General features: G+C 45.2%; 2 protein-coding genes across 2 annotated transcripts in view; both read left to right on the top strand.

Annotated features, from left to right (window-relative positions):
- The first annotated feature begins 1,463 nt into the window (after positions 1-1,463).
- SMIM36 (small integral membrane protein 36) lies at positions 1,464-2,031 on the top strand. The gene has a single exon (XM_054082903.1). It carries the CDS (start codon positions 1,702-1,704, stop codon positions 2,029-2,031), a length of 330 nt encoding a protein of 109 aa, XP_053938878.1. The 5' UTR covers positions 1,464-1,701.
- Positions 1,987-19,492, top strand: part of MMD (monocyte to macrophage differentiation associated) — a 43,764-nt gene continuing 26,258 nt past the window's right edge. The window contains exon 1 of the mRNA XM_054082901.1: positions 1,987-2,125. Within this exon, the coding sequence (XP_053938876.1) occupies positions 2,085-2,125 (41 nt within the window). The 5' untranslated portion in view covers positions 1,987-2,084. The remainder of the gene's footprint in view (positions 2,126-19,492) is intronic.

The raw sequence follows: 19,492 nt of genomic DNA, 5'->3' as shown, positions 1-19,492 counted from the left end.
GTTTGAAAAGTCCCCCTGAAGGCTGGCATGATGCCTATCTAAATTCAACACTTCATATCATGTATCTCCTAGCTACAATGCTAGATGGAAGCCTGAAACCAAACTATTGCCATTGAGGACTTTAGAGGAGAAAATTCAGGTTTGGCAAACTTGCTGGGACTAAAAGAATGCAAGGGAGAAAATCCCCATAAACTTTCTTTTGCAGGCACGGTTCTGAGTTTTCAAAGTCCAGGCTGCCATTTGAGAACTACTGTAAAAGATTTGGGGATTGCAGTGTTAGGACAAGTGGTACTGGTTTGAAGCTGAAAGAGGGGCATTTCTGTTAGATCTTGGGAAGAAATGTTTTCCTGGGAGGGTGGTGAGTCCCTGCCCAGGCTGCCCAGAGAAGTCCTGGAAGAAGCATGCCTCTTGCAATATCAGACCTTGAATTACTTCTCAATGCAAACTTCTCCTCTGCTGAAGAGCCAGGAAGGCAGACAGTGGGGGACGCAGATGATGTGTCGAGGTCTGCGGCAGCAGGATGGCCCCGTGACATATTTCTTACTCACAGCTTAGACGTGCCCGATCAGATTGCCGCTGACACGCAAAGCCCTTTTCCACAGCTCTGGCAGTGCTAAGAGCTAGGACAGTCTAATCTCTTCCTAAAACCCTCTGGTGCTGTAATGCTGACCAAAACCTTGGAGTTTTGCGTGGAAGCAACAAGCATGCTGACATCAGGTCTGTGGTGCTCATCGACATCACCTCCTGCCCTTTCCATCTGCCTCCCTGGTATCTTATGTGCTGGCACGCTTTTTGGTTTTTGAGGAGAGATAGTTTCTCCAGCATGGTTTTCTAAGGAAGCAAACGCGTGGCAGCTATATGTGTGTCCCTACTCCTGCATCATCTTCAGACACATAAATCAGGAAGACGCAAAAGGCTTTTGCAGGTTTGTGGCTGGGCAGCTTGGCATGGGGCAGCCACATCACAAACTTCGCCTTTTTTTAGGAAGCAGAGGGTCTACATAGGAAAAAAAAAATTGGTGGAGCCCAGGCTACAGAATTGCTCCAATCCTGTTGCATCTTTTTGTGTGCAGGAGAAATGGGGGGGGGGGAGACAGAGCAGCCAGTAGGGAGCAGGTTCCTGCAACTGAGTTTGTGCAAGGATTGGCTGGGAGCAGGTGACACAGTAGTGTGATGTGTCCCAGTAATCCTGATGTGGAAGCGGGTAATAAAGGTCTTTAATTCACTTCAAAAGCCCCTCTGTAGCATTGGGGCAGGGCAAAGTGGTCTTAGCGGAAATGAGGCTCCTTAGATTTTGAGGAAAGTTTTGTTGCAAGTGACTTCCTCCACAATATATCTCTGTATTCATTTACTAATTACACAGCTCAGTTTTCTTCAGCCCACAAGCCCAAACCCAGAAGAGGTTGTAGAAGGGACGTTCTGCAAATTGCTGTTTTTGCAAAAACCCTGTTTGGTACCTGCCTGTCAAGGAAAGAGTCCCTGAGCAAAGGGGATGTTTTCCTGTCAATATAGCATTCAAATTTAGCTTCTGCCACTGTAGGCAACGTGGCATTAAAAGAAGGAGATTAAGTTATTAAACTGAGCTGCTTTAATCATCCAGTTCGGGGAAATCTATTGCTACAGGAGACCTGAGGATTAATGTATTTTTACCGCAAAGCCAATACGTCTATTCTGATCAGTTAGCAGTCGCTCACTCGTGCATATGACACTTCATTCTCTGGGTTTGCACTCAATAGCATGGGACCAAATGGAGTTTTATTTGGAGATTGACCCTGTTACCTTAAATCTCATCATTCTGGTATCTAGTTATGTTATTTTGCTTCTGGTTTTCCTGATCTCCTGTGTGCTCTATGACTGCAGGGGGAAGGATCCCAGCAAGGAATATGCTCCCGAGGTCCCTGCAAACACTCAGCCTCCGATCCGGCTGGTGGTGATGCAGCAGGGCTCCCCCGGCACCCGCTGGGCAAAGGGACTCGTCTCTAACTACGAGAACTCCTCTGACCTGCCAGGGAAAAGGACTACGGTTGTGTAAGGGGACCCTGCCTTGGAGCTCCGGTTCCTGCTGATCAGCTTGCCTCGTCTGCAATGTTTACTCTCCGTTTGCAAAAGGATAACGCGTTCACAAGGTAAGTTGAGACACTGATTTATTTGATATGGTGCTGTTGTCAAGAGGGTCGTTTTATGTTCAGCTGTGTTGTGTGCTGATATAGCCTTGCAGTCCTGCCTGCCATCCAAAAAGAGACTAATTTCCATTAACGCTGCTGCTGCCACTGGCGGTCAGAAGCAGTGATGCTGTTATCTACTCAGTGACTGAAGAAGGGCCTTGTTTTAATCTCAAGTCATACTCAGTACCATGATTTTTGCAGGAATAGAGTGTTATTCAAAGCATCCCACCCTGCCGGGCTGAGCCGTGCTGCCCTGCAGCCTTGACTTGTCTTCCTCGGTGAGCAGAATGCAAATGACCTTGGTAGGTTGTTTTTCTCTGCGGTGAGGAAAGAAATGCTCAGGATTTTAAAAGGATAGAAACAGTGCCTTTCTGATAGAAGCCAGCTGCTGGTCCCATCAGAATTTAATACTTTCCGTGTTGTCTGTAAGCTCCCAGCGGGCAGTGCCAAGCCTGTCTTTGCACTTGTTTTCTGTAGGTAGAACACGATCTCTTCTCTTACTGGGCAGAGCACCTCTTGCCCCACACAAATCCCCCGACATGGTGCAATACATTTCCTGGAAAAGCTGGGGACAATGCCTTCTGCCAAGGGAAATATGAACCAGGGTGAATTTATCAGTAAAGCAATACATGCAAGTCATTGCTGCCATCTGCCCCACTGAAACAGGAATTTCTGACTCTCTGCAGCAAGTGTGACCTATGGCTGGGCTTTCGGTGTGCGGCCCCATTTCTGTGACCCTGCCTCTTGCCCTCGAGCCTCCCTTCAGCTGTATCGTATGCCAATTGGGCCACATCAAGGATGTTGCTGCATCTCCAGTAAATCTAATGTTATCTGCATCAGATCCCGTTATTCTTCCCATAATTTGGAATCTATAAGCTAAAGGCCTTTTTGGTTAACAAGCATCTTCCATTTCTCGCTGATTTGAAAGGAAAATGGGTCTTTTTTGTCCTCAGGGTAAAGCACAAAGGGACAGAGACAAGAGCAATGTTGATCTTGTAAGATGATATGTAGATATTCTTGAGCAGAAGCAGCTCAGATCCTGCCCTGTCACCATCAGCCTGGGCTGCAAAACCCACCCAAAAACCTGGGAGAACACTGGCCTGGTTGGTCCCTAATGTTTTCTGTGCTGGCAGAGACACCGGTGGCCAAACCAACTTTTTAAAACTAAGTTGGCTGCAAGGAATTAATGGTTTAAATTGGTTTGTTCTACCCAAACATATCCGTGATTGAGCAAAAAGCTGAAATGCGTGTTCTGGAATCCTAAGGTGGGATGCTTAATGCCAGGTTACTGTGTCTGTCTAGAGAACGCTTGATTTACTGTTCATGGTGCTTTTAACTGGTTATTAAGGGAAAAATAGCACTGGAGCCACGCTGTTGCAGGTGTCTGTCCCATATGTTGTTTTACATCATCTTAATGCAAAGTACCTGCAGAGTCCTATAGAAAGCTTTGGCAAACAAAGTAAGCTTTATTACCTATCTAAGTTGGGTGTCAAGGATGACTCACTGGTCCTACCGCCTTCAGGACAGGCATCTTAAATACTTCCAGAAATAAACTGCAGAGAATTCAAACCACAATTGAACAAAGCTGCCAGCTGCGTTGCATGGCTTGTACTCCAGCTGGGTAGTAACTGTCTGCCTGTGCTGTAGCCCCAGACGCGCTGATTTATGCATCAGCCAGCAGAGCATCCTGGCACTGGGAAAGGAATCTAGAGACATGGAGGATCTTTTTATTTACCTGTATTACAATTAAAAAGCAGCTAGAATGGTTAGTGGTTTTTCTTCTGGTTTTGTGTTCAAGCTGTCTGCGAGTTACAGATACGCCGGGCTTCGGAAGGCAGCCAGGATTGGAAGGAAGGCTCCTGAGAGCTGCGGGCTCCAGTACCACCCTTGATGTGATGAAAGTGGTCATAAATCGGAGTCTGATTTATCAACTGAAATAATTACGGTGAATGTCTTGTTTCAGTTTTTAGCAGTGGAAAAAGAGCAGTTGGTTAACTGCAGGTTGTAGCTGCTTTGGCAAAACTTGCTAGTGACTAAGCTGCTGATGTGTTATTGTCACTGCCACCCCTGCAGGCCACTGTTGTCTTCCCTTGGACCCTCCTATCTGCCTTATCTTATATCTTATTATCTTATATCATCCAATGTGCTAGAAGCCTTCTTGGTGATAAGGGATCCTTGGTTTTAGGGAACAGAAATAAAAATCTTTGCTAAGAAGACCTTGGGGAGACTAAAAAGAGCTCAAAAATATGACAAAGTGCGGCACAGCTGGTTTTTTTTTTGTTGATGGTGGGATTCCTATAAAATGCCACAAAGCCAGCAGAAAAGCTCTGTGGTTTTGGTGAACGTCATGCAAATAATGTAATGATACCCTGACACGACTGGTGTATCCACCGTGTTTATGTAAGTAATACAATTAGAGAGAGAGCCTTGCAAGGCTATGTTAATAATTACCTCTAGATAGTCAAAATTCTCTAATGCATAGTTTCGTCTAACAGCAAACCTTTTGTGTGCACCAACCATAAACTCTTGGTTCCTTGAAACTCAAAGATGTCGTGGTGAAGTTTTCTGGCTGGAGCGTTAGGAAGCCGGAGTGCAGTGGCACCGGCAGAGCCCAGGGAGGCTGCAGGCAGTGGAGCGGTTTCTAGGAGCACAGTCCTCGCTTGTAAGGAAGGTTATCAGTTGTGACAGCGTTGGTGGACTCTGCCCTGAAACGTGGAGGTAAAAGCAGCAAATGATCCTTTCATCCTGATAGTATTTCTAAAGAGTGGGTAAAATCCCCTTCCAGAAAACGAGAGACTAAAGTGCATCAGGACTTCGCCTTCCCAGTGGGAATAAAATGGCTTTCCTAGTTTTGTCTGTACTAAAAAAATATTGGTGTATTAAAGCAGCAGGAGAGCCCTTGGGTGCGTACAGAGAACTGCAAGTAATCAAGTCACTGTGAGTGAAATTGCTGCTTTGTGAAGGCCTCTGCTACCACACTTTCCTTAATGACTGTGGCAGGATGAATGCAAGTAAATGGGCTTTTAGCAGGCTGAGCGTGTGGGAAATCACCCTGGAAGCTCAATTCCCTTGAGTGCTTGCAGTCCTCTGCCACATCCTTTGCATCATTGCAAGAAAATGGGCATGAACGTTCTCAAAGCAGTGTGGCTATTTTCCCTAAATTATATGGTGTAAGATGCACATTCCTTGCTGGAACTCGCATGGTATAAAAAGCTTCCTGGAACCAGGCTTTGCCGTTAGCTATTCCAAACCGCGCCGTGTGAGGGAGTTCCACGGAGAGGGAGATGTCCCTTGAGATACCTGCAGCATCTCACAAGCCCTGGTCTGCAGCTGGCAGCACGGGGAAAGCACTGGGATGTTCTGCTGTTGAGAAAACAAAACAAAACATAGGCCAACAAAAAAAATGGGTGGGGCAGAGAAGGTGATAAATGGGCCACGGTAAGTCTGGGGAAATCATGGATATAGAGCCTTAAGCCACTTGCTTTGGGTGAGCTGTGGTCATTGTGGCGGTCTAATGATCTGTAGCTCTGTGGTTTGAAGGGAACTGAGCGGTGGTGGGAGGATTTATTGCTGTTCTACAGGAAGCAGGAGTTTGGTCTGCACTCCTTGCTTTCAGTTGGCTTTAGTGCCCTTTTGAAGTTACATATTACTGCTTCTGTAAAGCCCTTATGAAAGGGCTTCACAGAAACAACAGGAAAAAAACCACTCATTTCTAGACTTCTCCAACACGAATTCAAGTCCAAAGTGTCATTAAATTCACTGAAAATACATCTTTCGTGTGAGTCTGTCCCACTGTCTAAGACTTCAGATTATTTTTTTAATCCCTAATAAGCCACTGCGTATAAATGGAGGATTAGTCTGGAGAGACTCACCCATATTCACCACGGACAATTTCTTCCCATGCAGTAAATTCTTTTGAATTTGAACAGAGATAAGTCTTCTCTCACTTTCTTATTAGCACACGATTCTTATGGTGCAAACACTCATCCTCTGATAGTCCTAAGTATAGAAGCACAGTGACACGTCCAAGTCAAACCCCTTGGCTGTAAAAAGAGCTTAAGAATAGTTTTTTACTGATTAGAACTGCATCATCTTGCCTTATCAGCTATCTAGCCTGTATGATGTTGGTGCTTTGGTGGGAATGCCAAGAAGTAAGAATTGATATTGGGTGTTTAATGGGAAATACTGCTTTTCCAGCAATAAGCCAATACTGTTTCATGTTTGGGGTGGCCTTACAGTCCAGTGTGCCACCTCCTAGGTGGATTGAAAAGCACAAGCCCGAGCTTTTCAACCTGCCTTTGTACTTTCTATAAGGCAAAGCATTGACCTGTCTCCTGGTCCTGCTCCAGTCCAAATGACATTGCGACACCCCCAAGGGCTTGACTCCTTGTGTTGGATTGGTCCCATCACATAGGGTCTGCGTGCTGAAAGCAAATGTGTGTGTGTTGCTGATGTCCCCAAGGGAGATAACTCATACCCCAAATAGCTTCATTCCAGCAGTGGATGAAATGACAGCCAGAGCCATAGCGAGGATATGCGTGTGAGGAAGGTGTGAAGGATGGGGGAACATATGCTGGAGTCCGTTGGTGGTTGCTGCTGCCTGAAGGAGAGCAGGTGGGGCAGCTGTTGGGGCTCTGAGGTGGAGATCTGGTCCTTCCTGCTTGAGTGACAGAAAGCTTTGTTTATAAATAAATTGCTCTGACATTCACGGCAGAAAACTATCTAACTTAACACGGGAAAAATCATACCAGGAATATAAAAAATGGGAAAACAAGAATGGCTGCCACCTCTAGCTTCTCTTCCAGCTCCCAGGTTTGTCTCCTCACTCCCTCCTCCTCTCATGTGCTGGTTTCCTTGGAGATGCTACTGCTTAGTTTCCCTCTCTAATGGTGACGCCCTTTGACGTTAACCTTTCAAAGAGGCATTTCTACCCTAATGTGACAGTCCCGTTGTGGCTTTTGGAGGCAGGCACTTGTCATAAAGCATCCGAATCCAGCATCTGATCGCTCAACCCAGGCTGCGGATGGGTCACTCTCCCAGATCTGCAGCAGATGCTCTGTGTGGGCAATGAAACCGTGCCCTAGTTTCTCCATCTGTTAATGGCAGTAATAATTTTTATGCAACTGGGATATTGGGTTGATTTAATTAGTATCTGTGAAGGCCCATGAGATCCTTTCACAGGCGGTGCTATAGAGGCACTGTAATTATGAATTATTCTGATCATGTATCTGTCTCTTTCTGAGCACACAGGAGACTTGGACACACAGTTGAAGCACCCATATTTTGCACTCCTTCAGTACTGAAGTTTGAGCCCACGGGGCAGCTTCTTATTACCCTAAAAATACGCTGAACTTCACTGCTCTTGACTTTAGCACAAGAAAAGAATACAGGCTTAGCATCCACCTCTGTTTGTGTTAATGGTATTGCTGAAATCATCAATACTTTCACATAGTTCTATTAGGTAATATTTTTTCCATATGCTTTTTTTTTTTAGCCCAATCAAGTCTTTCTAAATAAAATGTACAAATCCAGGCCAATCCTAGGCCTAATCCTTTCAAGAGAGGGGAAGGGAGGCAGGAATCGGGCACATCCTTTCATGTGTGCTGTCTTCAAACAACACAACAGAGCCCCCAGAGTTTTGAGGGATTCGTGGGAGTTGCCTCAAGCTTCTTGCTGGAAACTGGGCACTCATAAATCAAATCTAATAAGCATAAGAAAGGAGGACTGAAAAAAGCTCTGCGAGTAGCAAGCACATGATTTAATGTTTGCACGTGCCATGTTCCTCAGGTAAAGCCTCTGTACCACCCAGTCTCCCCAACAACACCACTGCTGTACTTGATGGAAGCATATTGATAGTGCTTATTACAGGTGATTTTTTTTCTCCTGTTATCTGCATGCTCTCCCCCTCTGAGGAGCACATCAAGCACAGACATCACATAAGTCACAGTTAGTTCCTCAAAGAGGAAACTCACTTGTTTTCCTTCCAAAGAAGAGAATGTAGCAGTAGCCTTGGCTCGCTAAAAGACATACACTTCATTTGTCCTGTGCCTGAAGGACATGTCCCTTAGCAGAGAGAAGGGCTCTGTCTGAATCTCAGCAGATTCAGAGCAGTACGGGAATGTGGTTTGCTATGTAAAGGCCTTGCAGCAATGTTTCCACTGAATCATTTCTCCTTAGCCACCAGGAGCTCAGCAATTTCCAGCCCTCCAGGCAAACCACACAGGTTACAAAGGCAGATAAGTTGTGAACCCAGGGACGCTGGAGAAGAAGAAAAGTGTTTTACTGAGATGGGAATAATATTGCATCACTTTTCAGAGCATTAGTTTTAGACCAGATTTACACCGGAACCAGAGCGGTTTAATAACAGGTGGGTGTTTTTATTACTATTGAAAACTCCAGTGCAGACAGAATTACACCAGGAAAAAGTAATCTGACAATAAGCTTTATTTTGCATGCTGAAATGGTGTGTACTATCTTGGCAAATAACCTCCTTAATTAATTGAAGCTCTATTTACAATTGATGCACAGAGACAGCTTGTAGGGACATGCCATCAAGTCTTTTCAAGTGCAGACAAGGCTCTACAAAGCTGCATTTTTACTTCTATACATCTGCAGAATTGAAAATCGGAGCAGCGCTTGTACGGCCAAGTGTTTGGTCCCTGGGGTATTGAATAGAAGGTAAATCTTTGGCATCAGAGGCTCTGTGTTTGTTTTGGGAAGGAGAGCTGGCAGGGATCCCAATGCTAACTCTGAACATCTGAGGAAAAGGCTGGCTGGAAAGAATTATGTTGTGACGCAGACAGGGGAAAGCCAGGAAATTCAAAGCCAGGACAGAGACTCCTACCTTAACTCATTCTGGCATGGAAGAAATAATTGTGAAGTGTTAACACCACATCCTTGGGACGCATATGTATGGAATGTGCTGGTGTTTATGTGTTCCTTGGGAGGGCGGAGGTTATTACCAATTCATTGTGGTAGAAGTTAGAGAACTGCTTAGACAACCGGGAGCTTTATGCTATAACTGGAGAAGAAGATACGGTTCATCATTGTCAGGTCTGTGTGGCTTTGCAACTGTCTTGGCAGGGTTGTTTGGCCTGGGAGGATGCATGCTGCTCTCCTGTAGAGATGAAGGGACAAAGGACTCTCTCTCCCTTCAACGAACTTTGTCTCATGAGCTTTGCAATGGTGCAAACCCAAAGGTTTCCTCCTCTTGTGATTTTGTGTTCTCAGCATTAGAAAAATCCATCTGCTTCTCGGGGTGACAATTAACTGCCGTCAGGAGGACAGGAGGTACTATCACGGGCTGGTTAATGATTTTGCAGATGGACTCGCTGCTTTTCCCCTTTTGCAAACAGAAAATGCTTTGCCCACTTTATCCGCTTAAGTGAATGTGTGGTTTTATTTCACTACTTATTTGCTCTGCTGGTGAGCAGCGGAAAAGAGGATCCTGACACAGAGCATCCGAGAGAAGTGGACAGTGGTGTTTGTGGCAAGAGGGCAAAGAAAGGCTCTGGCACTGGGAGAGCTGAACGGCGCCTGTGAACGCTTCCCCCAAAGGTTACGGGAGGGCAGAGCTTCACAGCACGGTCACGCTGCAGGGCACCGCTTCCTGTTGGGTATAACAGCTGCTTGGGAGGAGGTGGGTTGTGACTGTGGTTTTTTTCTGTGCTCTCTCTGCTGGGAAACGCACAGGTTAACCTGGAATAACAGAGCAGAGAAGCCAGATCATTTCCATTTTTTTAGAGCACAAGTCAAGGCACTCTTACTGGATGAAAAGGATCAAGGAAAATGGCTTAAGGCCAGGCTCTGCCCTCATCACACAAAGGTGAAGCACCTCTCTTGCTCTAGCCTGGACTGGACCAGATCCAGCTTTTTGCCATTACTTGCTTTCCAAGCAGGTGTACGGCAGCACTCTTGCTGTCTGCAATGCAGAGGACACCCTTTGATCTCCAGGTACTTCCCATCCTGTGCAGATGGGTGGGGCAAAAGCTGGGTCTCAGCAACCACCTGCATGTGCTCAGAGGCCAGTCCCCACAGGATGAGCACAGGGACCTCACTGGGATAGCAGCAATGCGTGTCCCGAGCAGGACCAGGTGGGATGTGTGTTGCTAGAGGCACGGCTCTAAGTCAAGCAGTCTGTAATGCTGCTGCAAGCGTGGGGCAGCTCCACCACATCCTGTTCAGTGTGTGGCTGGAAAGCATCTTCTTGGATCGGAAGCATTTTATTGCTCTTATTTAAGTGCTACTCCATCAGATTAGCTCTGCTCCTACAGGGCACCAGCTTTTCTGTCTTAACGGATAAACTGCTGTCAGCCAGATCACGACCGTCTTGAACTCACAGAATAATCCTCCAGAAGGCAACAAGGGCTCAGATCAACTCTTGAGTTCAAAGTGGCACTTTGGGCTTAAAACTCTGTGTGCTTGATTGTGACTTTAACCTGAAGTGGGGACAGCAAGTACCTGAGATGACTGGGGCAGGGCAAGCTGCCACACTTCAGAGAGAGAAATAGGTTTGTAGGTACAGCCCTGGCTGCTGGCACTGCGCAGGCTCCTGCAAGGGCATGTGCTGAACTCAGAAGATGCTTTAATGTTTTGCCACAGATCTGAAAACTTGAAACAATCGTAATGCATATCTCCTAGTAAAAGATAATACAGAAAGAAAAGCAACTATATCAGCTTCTTTGGTTGTTACACCCATATAAGTGTATAATGCATGCATACACCTACACACAGAGCAACATTTTGTCTTTGTGAACATAATTACAGGTTATTGTACAAAGATTGCAGGTGCTTCTAGTTTAGCCCTGTTTTACACTATCTTGAACTCAATCAGAAGCCACCCCGGCTTGATTCTCATTCTTCGCCTCAGATCACCCTCTTTCTCTTCTCCAGAGGTCATGGGACAGGGCAGACGATTTGACAGTCAATGCATAATGCAGCTCCTAAGGGTCATCTTTCCAAAATGTGCTTTCTGGCATCAGGTACGGCCCACCATGCGTACTTTGTGTCTTCCCCACAAACCATTGGTCTTTCCATGCTCCAGCTTTGGGACTTGCAGGGGCTGGATTCTGCTTTTCTGGGACTCAGGAGTGAACCTGGCGCGGCCCCGAAGCTGGTGGGCTGCCCTCTGCTCTCCCTTTCCCCACTGGCAGGAGGTTACTTGAGGTAATGCAATGGGATTTCAGTGGAAATACACGGGGGTGACATGAGTGCAAGTGCAATGAGGAGAGAAGGTTTAAATTTGTAAGAGTACAACCATGATTAATATTTGGCTGCTGTGCTTCAGACATGTTGAGACATGATCTGCCTGCTGGATGGGCTTCCAGAGGGCTTCTGCCTCCCATCTCTGGTTGCAGGTCCAGCAGCTCTCTGGTAGTTGATTTTTCTCTTTTACAACAACATGACCACTAATTGTGCCAGCTAATTAACTCTTAAAAGTCAGTGTCTTGGTCCTCAGACCAACCCATGGATTTGAGGAAAGCTTTCCTGAGGAGCAAAGGCAGTTGCAGTTATGAACCCCCGTAAAGCCACATCACGGAGCGGGTACCTGTGAGACAAAGCACTTCACTTTGTTTTCCTTTTGAGGGCATCAAGCAGTGTTTTTTCTTAGTCATCAGTCAGGATGCTTTGTAGTGGACAGATGGCATTTTTCAAGCAGAGATGGGATGAATGAAATATTTGTTTCAATTTGAACTGAAATAATTTGTCTGATCAAACTGTCTTCCTCCAACATCTGTCCTTGAAACATCAACTACAAAGTAGCAAACTCTGGAATTAAATCTAGAGTCTCTCCCTAAGAGACTGAGTGGCCTGTTTAGCAGAGATTTCACTAGGTTCCCAGGGCTTTCTTGCAGTGTTTAAGGTTTGGTGCAGTAAAAAAATAGCTTCTTTGCTTCTCTGGAAGACTTTAGTATCTGGCAAAGTACCTTATTCTCTTAGCAGTTTTGTACCCTCAGAACTGGGGTCCTGTGGATGGAACCCCCCCAAACAGAGGGGTACAGGTACGCTCTTGGTACAGGGCCAGCTGCTGGTAACATGACCCTTGTTTTTGTCAACCAGGGATGTAATTTCTGGCAGACCGGTATGATGACCTATCTGTCCATCACGGAAGGCAGACTTGTACACAACCTATGAATCATCTGGCCTTTTTTTTCAATACCCTTTTCATATAAGGTAATAGCAGTCCTACTTTCTTTTGACAATGCAGTAATTTAGTGTTTGACAGTGGGTTAATGAAAACCCCGCTGCTGTTCTCACTGGAATTTGAGAATCGACATTACAAAGAAGTCCTTCCTTGACATTTCCCTCTTGGCCCCAACTGGAAATTAGAGTGTCTTTATTTTAATGAGCTCAGAGGATTGGGGAGTTGCAAGAAAAAAAAAAAAAAAGCTTCAAAAATACCAAGCCTCCTCTTGGGAATAAGTCAGGACACGTTTTTAGATACAGAGCTCTCTTACCTGAACAGGCTTGTGCTCTCCTTATTCTGTGACTTCTCCAGCTGAGCTATTTCTTGGCCCCAGACTAAGGTTTATGATGCAAGGCCGTGAGATAAGTTGCAACATAAAGACCAGATCTTCACCTGGTGTAAATCACCCCAGTCTTCGCACCCCTTTCTATCACTTTTGCAGTCAAATCTAGATGGCAAACCATGGGTTATGTATATATAAACATACACGTACATGTTTGCAATATATATACATCTTTGCAAGGCTTCCAGGAGCTGTGTCTAAACTGACAGCGTGATCGTGCAAGCAAAATGGGAAAAACCATGCTAAATGGAAATGATGGTCAGAACAGAACAAGGCCAGGAGGTGCTGATTTCAGGGCTTTCCTCTTTCCCAAGGGCAGATGAAGGAGTCCCTAGAGCTGCTCGATTCCCAACCCGCCAGTCCATTCCTTAACCACATGGGCTCTGAACTAATGCCACGTGCAGGGATGAACCACGAGTGATGTATGAGACAGAGCTCAGCACCTCACACTGTCTGGGATGTGACTTCTACTTCAGGGCTGGGCAATTGCTGCTTTTCTAGGAGTGATGGCTTCTAAGCAGCCATCAGCTGCAGGAGTTTTTAAAGGGAAACAAAATATTTGTCAGTGGTTGGAAGACTCAGCTGGATGGATTTTTTTACCAAAAATGTTTAAAAACTGGCAAGCCATCTTGTTGCCTTTCTGGGTATTGAAAATATTCCTTACTTTAACCCTTTTGTTGGGTGAGATGATTTCTTTCAGAACTGGCGTTATTTGGTCAATCAGAAATTTCAAGGCCTAACTCATGGCTATTGAAACCCACCTCCTCTCTTTTACCAACCCGAGTGCCTGATTAGAAATCCAGCCCGCTTTCACGGTCAGGGGAGAGGGATGAACACCTCCAGAGGAAATGCAGATTTTAGTCGGGTTTTCTCTCCTCCGACAGAAGGCTGAAGGTCATGAGGCACTTCATTAGAATGCTTAAGGTTCAGTGTGAGGAACACAGGTTTAGTCTCTACTTTACTTCTGGGTTTCTGGTCCTGGAGGTGGAGTGAGCACAGCTGTACAGGTCTGCTGGAGCTCCATGTGTTAGAAAATGTTTGCTGTGTGAACTATACATTAGAATTTGTGTAAGTTTGGCTGTTGTCTAAATACCAGCCTTTTGTAGTAATACACACACACTATCTTGCACACATATTTATTTAGTAGCAAGACAGAAAGCTTGGAAGAGAACCATGTTTGCACAGTGCTGTAATGGCAAACGTTTCCTTCTCATATCAACATTGTGCAGCACAGAACGGAAGCCAATATATAACTGAGAATCTGTAGGAAAGATTATTTCTTCTATCAATGTCAAATATACATGCAAAACATTATGGCTCCATATTTATATTTGCAGTTTATTAGGCAAAACCAGATGGTGAACAAAAAATAAACCCTACTGAAATATGGGAGAAGTGTCAGTAAAGCTTTCCTTCCTGCTGCTTTTATCCACCGTTAGAGCTGAGCACTCCCAAACCAGAACTGAACAGTTCAGCTACAAGGACAGCCAAGGAGGAAAAGATTAGTGATTACTGTTTACAAAATCAGCGTAAAATCTGGATGGAGGGATGTATGTGCATATATAAGATTCTTTAAGGTCTTCAAACATGACAGGAGTCTGGCAGTGATGCTGCACCAGGATGGGATTTCTCTGCACTGAGTAGGACTCACCATCAGCAGTTTTTACAGCCAGGTAGCTGAGCACGGCCATCCCTGAGCAGGAATGTTGTCTTACAGTCACCTAGTTGTGGCATAGTAAAAATTACACATGCCTCATCTCCCCTAGGTTTTTACAGCTATGGAGCTGAGGCACATTAATGATCCTGCCGTCAAAACAAACCATTCTGCTCCGGGCTGGCCTCAGGAGCTGGAATGACAAGGGGCTACATGAGGTCAGGGCTGGAGGTGAGCTGGCAGAGCTCCCCAGGGCAGGCACGCAGAGTGGCTGCTCACATTCCCATGGGCTTACCTCAAGCTCAGGCCGCGTCCCTTACTCTCATGCCCATTTTTGACAGCAAAAAAGAACAGCTTCTCCACCTCCTCTGGGTGAACATTAGAGGAAGGATGGGCATCATCCCATTCCCCTCCAAGTTGGGAAGTGGGCATGAGAAGAGTTGGTGCCTTCGTGATGCTGCTCTCTACCCCTCTGTCAAAATCCAGTTGCAGTGACTGAAACAGAGACCCTGAACTGCTTGGTTTGTGGATTTGCCTTTCAGCGTAAAAAATAGGATTTGGGATGTAAATCTGTGCAGCGAATCAGCCAGAATAAAGGTCCAGAGAGTAGCTCTGGCTTACAGCAGCCACGCTGGAGTCGCAGCTCTCAAGAGTGGCTGAGGACCTGCCCTTCAGGATGAGCGGGACGGCTGGTTCATTCCTGGCGTGCCATGCTTGGTGTGGAGCGCAGGACCGCTTTTGGAGGCAGGCACGTTTATCACCTGCAGCAAAGTTTAATGGAGAGCCAACCTTTTTTGGCAGCTTTTTATTGCAGGGAGGGGAGAGGGTTTATGTGGACTGGATTTGTGAAGGCACTTGTACAAACATTTGTTCTCTGTTCCTTAGCAGCAAAGGGATAAGTACAAACAACATCTCCATTTAAGGTCCCACTTACTCGCTACAAAAGACTTGATCCAAGTTTGGGTTTGTTATAGACCTTCAGCTTGTTTTGTAGGTGGTGGGACATGTAGCTCACCCCCACCTCGCAGCACTGAGGAGAGGCAAAAGGTTTGACTGAGCAGAGCTGCAGCGATGGAAATGCTCCTGCACAGGGAAGAGGTTTGATAGTGGCTGGAAAAAAGGCACTTTTGGGATCTTCAGTCACTACTCCAATTCCAGCTACTCCTAGTTATCACAAGCATCCATCTGCACCCCGTGAACGCAGGATCGAGCCACGGACATTCACGCAATGGCATACCCAGTGCAGGTGGTTGTTTACCCAATGAGACTCGGCTGCTCCAGGCAGTTCTCTCTCCTGTGGTCACAGCCTCAGAAGATGCTGTTCTTACTATAGGAAAAACAAATCCTAAAGACAAAACCGATCACAGGAAAAAACTTCAGCATGCAGATTCAGTGTGTAAGTTAGGTTAGAACTGCTCTGCAAATGACCCAGGATCGGATCAGATGATCAGGACTGTAGTATGTAAGACCTCTCCCTCCCAGCTTCGATTAAACCTTAGGCCACATATTAAAAAGTAAAGAGAAAATGAAATATTGAATAGCTGCTCCTACAGTGAACATAGTGTATCCAGTGTGTGGTTTTTCCTACAGGAAAAATACTGTTTGATTATGGCATTAAATCCTGCATCATATTAGACATCTACAGGAAGATTAAGCCTGAGCTGACTTTCATTCCAGTGCTCCCTAATGTTAAGGCCTTTGATTTTGCAACTTTAGTGCTATTCTTTTATGCTGCAAGTGGAGAGATTTTGTGCTTAAAGATGTTTATTTTTAAACCACCTCTTGTGTGGTGGAGCACAGGTCTCTGCTGTGCCTGTAGAAGAGCTGTAATAAAAACAGTTTGAATGAGCTATCCTGGACGATTCCAAACCCAAAATCACTTAGCCTTGATTTCCTCTAGTGATTTCATATCAGTCTTACATCATCATTGTAATTTGATATTAATATGTTTGAAGTTAAAGTACAGGAACATTTCTAGCAGTTATTTTTAGTAAGTTCCCCATTAATGTTTACTTAACTGGAGACAGAAAGAGTCAAGCATACATTTAATTATGGAGATGTCTGCATGAGAGCATAAAACTTCAAACAAAAAAGAAAGAAACGCTCTTTTAATATGAATAATCTGGAGCTTTAAAAGTATCAGTGATCTCTAAATAGCAACATACTGATGACTAAAAGGAGCAGTAACGTCTGTTGCACTGAACAGCCTGTTGTTTCACAACCATTTACTTTAACCTTCCACGTTGCAGGCAAGCAAGTGGAGGCATGGTGAGCCCCTCCGTTTGGATGGGATTAATGCAACTGTCCAAAGGTTGGGCCTCTGCTCCCCAAAGCTCTAAAACAAGAAAGAGAGGAGGTCCTGCAGAGTTATCATCTGTCCTCTGCTGAGGGGCAGCTTTCCTCCGAGGAGGTTTTAGACTTGAAGGGCACTAAATATCTTTTAAGTAGTAAATAGTTAACATTAGTTCAAATGCACCCAATACAGCTCTCCTGCCAAAATACGGGAATCTGGATTCCCACTGAAAAACAGAAATGTGCCTTTAAAAAATTCTGATTAAAACTCTTGTCATTTTCACTTCCATGGAGGGTTTCCCAGTGCTAAAGGAGCCAACAGTTTTTGGGGTTCTTCTCCACAATGTAAAAAGCGGGAATTTAAGTAAAATGCTATGACAAGACTCCAGTAAAATTACAAAGAACTGGTAGCAATTCAGAAACCAACATTTCTATTTATATTAGAGGTTTAAAATGAGTCATGCAGAGTCGATAACCGCAGCGCAGGGCGCAGCTGCCGGCAAGGGCTGGTAAGGGCATGAGCAGATGCCACCGTGGTGGTCGACTGCGTGACACGTCCTGCTGGCCACACAAGAGGCAGCAGCAACGCCTTCCCCGTCCTCCCTCTCACACCTGGGCTGAAACTCGCCCTGTAATTTATAAAACTGATCCTGCTCAAAACAAACAGAAAGGAGGAAAGTGGTGTGACCTCAGCCAGGAGGAATGGACCAAGCACAGTGCAGGAATTCCCAGGCTTTGATGTGCTGCCAGCGCTGCCTCCCAGCCACTGCAGAAGCTACTGAGGAAACAGCTTTCAAAAGCAAGCCCTTCCTCCAAAGCTCTGGGTTCCATTCCCAAAAGCTTGGCCTTGCAATTTTGCATCTATGAGCTACAGATAAGAAGGGTGTGACGTCCAGTGCAGCGGAATAAGCCCTAGTGAGGCTTCCCTCTCCTCTTTGGATAACCAGAAGCGGCTCAGAAGTGACAGCCCCAGGGAAGGAGCAGATTCTGAAAAGCCGTGCTCTGTACACACAGATATTGCTATTCCAACTCTTCATCAGAGATGTGGTCTGTTTATTTCTTTATTTTATTAAGCCAATTTATCTTCTTGTAAATATTGCTAGCTAAGCCTTGAGACCCAGAAATCCAGAGGACAGAAATCTGCTGTCTGAGAGTCTAATCTTTAAAAACAGTTTGAGGGACTCCTGTGTCCCTCTGGGATGTTGCTTATCCCCTTACTGTCCAACTGCCCCCTAAAAATCTCCCAATTCTTTGAGTTTTTTCCCCTTCAGGTGTTCGAAGTTCTGTGATGGGTCTGAGTCTCATCAGTGTGAGTCCAAATACTCAGTTACAGTGCTGGAAAGCCATAGACTTTCCTCCACCACAACAGAAAGAGAAGTCAGGTCAGAGTCTGTCTGAAAACTCATCCGTTCCACCAAAGATAACACAACTTATAACTCTATCTTAAGGGTGGGGTGAAAACTAACTGGATGCTGGAGGCAAGGCCTGACAAAGGTTGCTAACAGCAGCAACTTTCATTTTGCAATCACTCTGTTTGCCAGCCAAAGAAACAAATTTGTGCTAGAAGCAAACCTCTTGATGCCATTGTCTCTTGCAGATCCTGTGACCTCTCAGCAACTTGGCCTGCCCACCAGTAATTAAATAGTTCATACCAAGAATTTCCAACCATTGTGAAATAGAACTCCTTTTCTTCTTTGCCACAACCCGCAGTTTGGACTTTTGCCTTAAGAACCATAAGTTATTTCTGCAGAAACACTGTGAGAAAGCTCTCTTAACGTATCAGAGGAAATGCAAGTTAGATGATGCTCCACCTCTTCTCATCCCTGCCAGCCCCTCTGCCCCTTCTTTCCAAGGCTAACAAGCGTTAGCTAGATTGGGAGATAGGGCAGGGACGCTGTGTCTGGTATTTGTTCAGCTTCAGTAAAGAAGCTACTAATTTCCCTTCTGAGTTTGTAAACATTTGCAAGCAATAGAGGTACACTAATGCACATTTTATTAAGTCTCTTGACAAAACCTAGAAGACCTGAGACAATGCTGCGCATCAGAGTAGAGATGTTTTTTCCCTTTCCAAATATATTTAAGGAAACAAAAAAAAATTAAAACTAACAAGCTGTCAGCAAGATGCTTTGTGAGAAAGCCCCACACGCTGCTGGCAGGAAGGGCAAAGCGAGTTCACAGGCTGCCTGGCTCCCGGGCTCCGCACAGCCCCGGCCAGCCGGTGTTCCCTGACCTGCTCACGGCTGCCAGGCACCTCTTCAATTCAACTGGCTTCCACTCATCTTGATCTTTATCTCCTGTATTTGTTTATTTCTAAACTATTGAGAAAACTAGGTACCATTTTAAGCTAAAATACAATCATAGAATGTAATATAATTCAGGAAAATTATCTTAAAAATCTCAAAATGAGAGATTATCCAATCAGGGTGAAATTTCAACCATCTGACCACTGATAAGATATCAGATATCAATTTGTTTTCTTTTGCTAAATACGTTTAAAATCCCTAAGCAGTCCAAATGGGATGTGGAGATCATTTCCTCTCAGATGACAAATGACGAGCTGAATTCCACCCCCTCTGTTCACTTTAGCCTTGACCTAGAGCCGATAGGAAACAATGAAAGTCTTTCAGTCAACTTAAATGGATTTTATGTCAAACCCATTAAGTAACAGCATATTTCACTTCATTGATCGTGATGTCAGAAATGAGGTATGAAGAGCGATTATGGGTGGTAGACACATTCGCAGAGCAAAAACCCAATGGCAGGAAGAAAAGCGGCGGGTACGAGTTTTTGCATGTCAGCGTCATAAACATCAATTAAAAACAGTCTGCTTTGCCTCTCAGGAGGGATTTAAGC

The sequence above is a fragment of the Cuculus canorus genome, chromosome 18 (assembly GCF_017976375.1).
Source record: "Cuculus canorus isolate bCucCan1 chromosome 18, bCucCan1.pri, whole genome shotgun sequence".
NCBI lineage: Eukaryota > Metazoa > Chordata > Aves > Cuculiformes > Cuculidae > Cuculus > Cuculus canorus.
The sequence above is the reverse complement of the archived record's forward strand: the minus strand, read 5'-3'. Positions and strand labels throughout refer to the sequence as shown.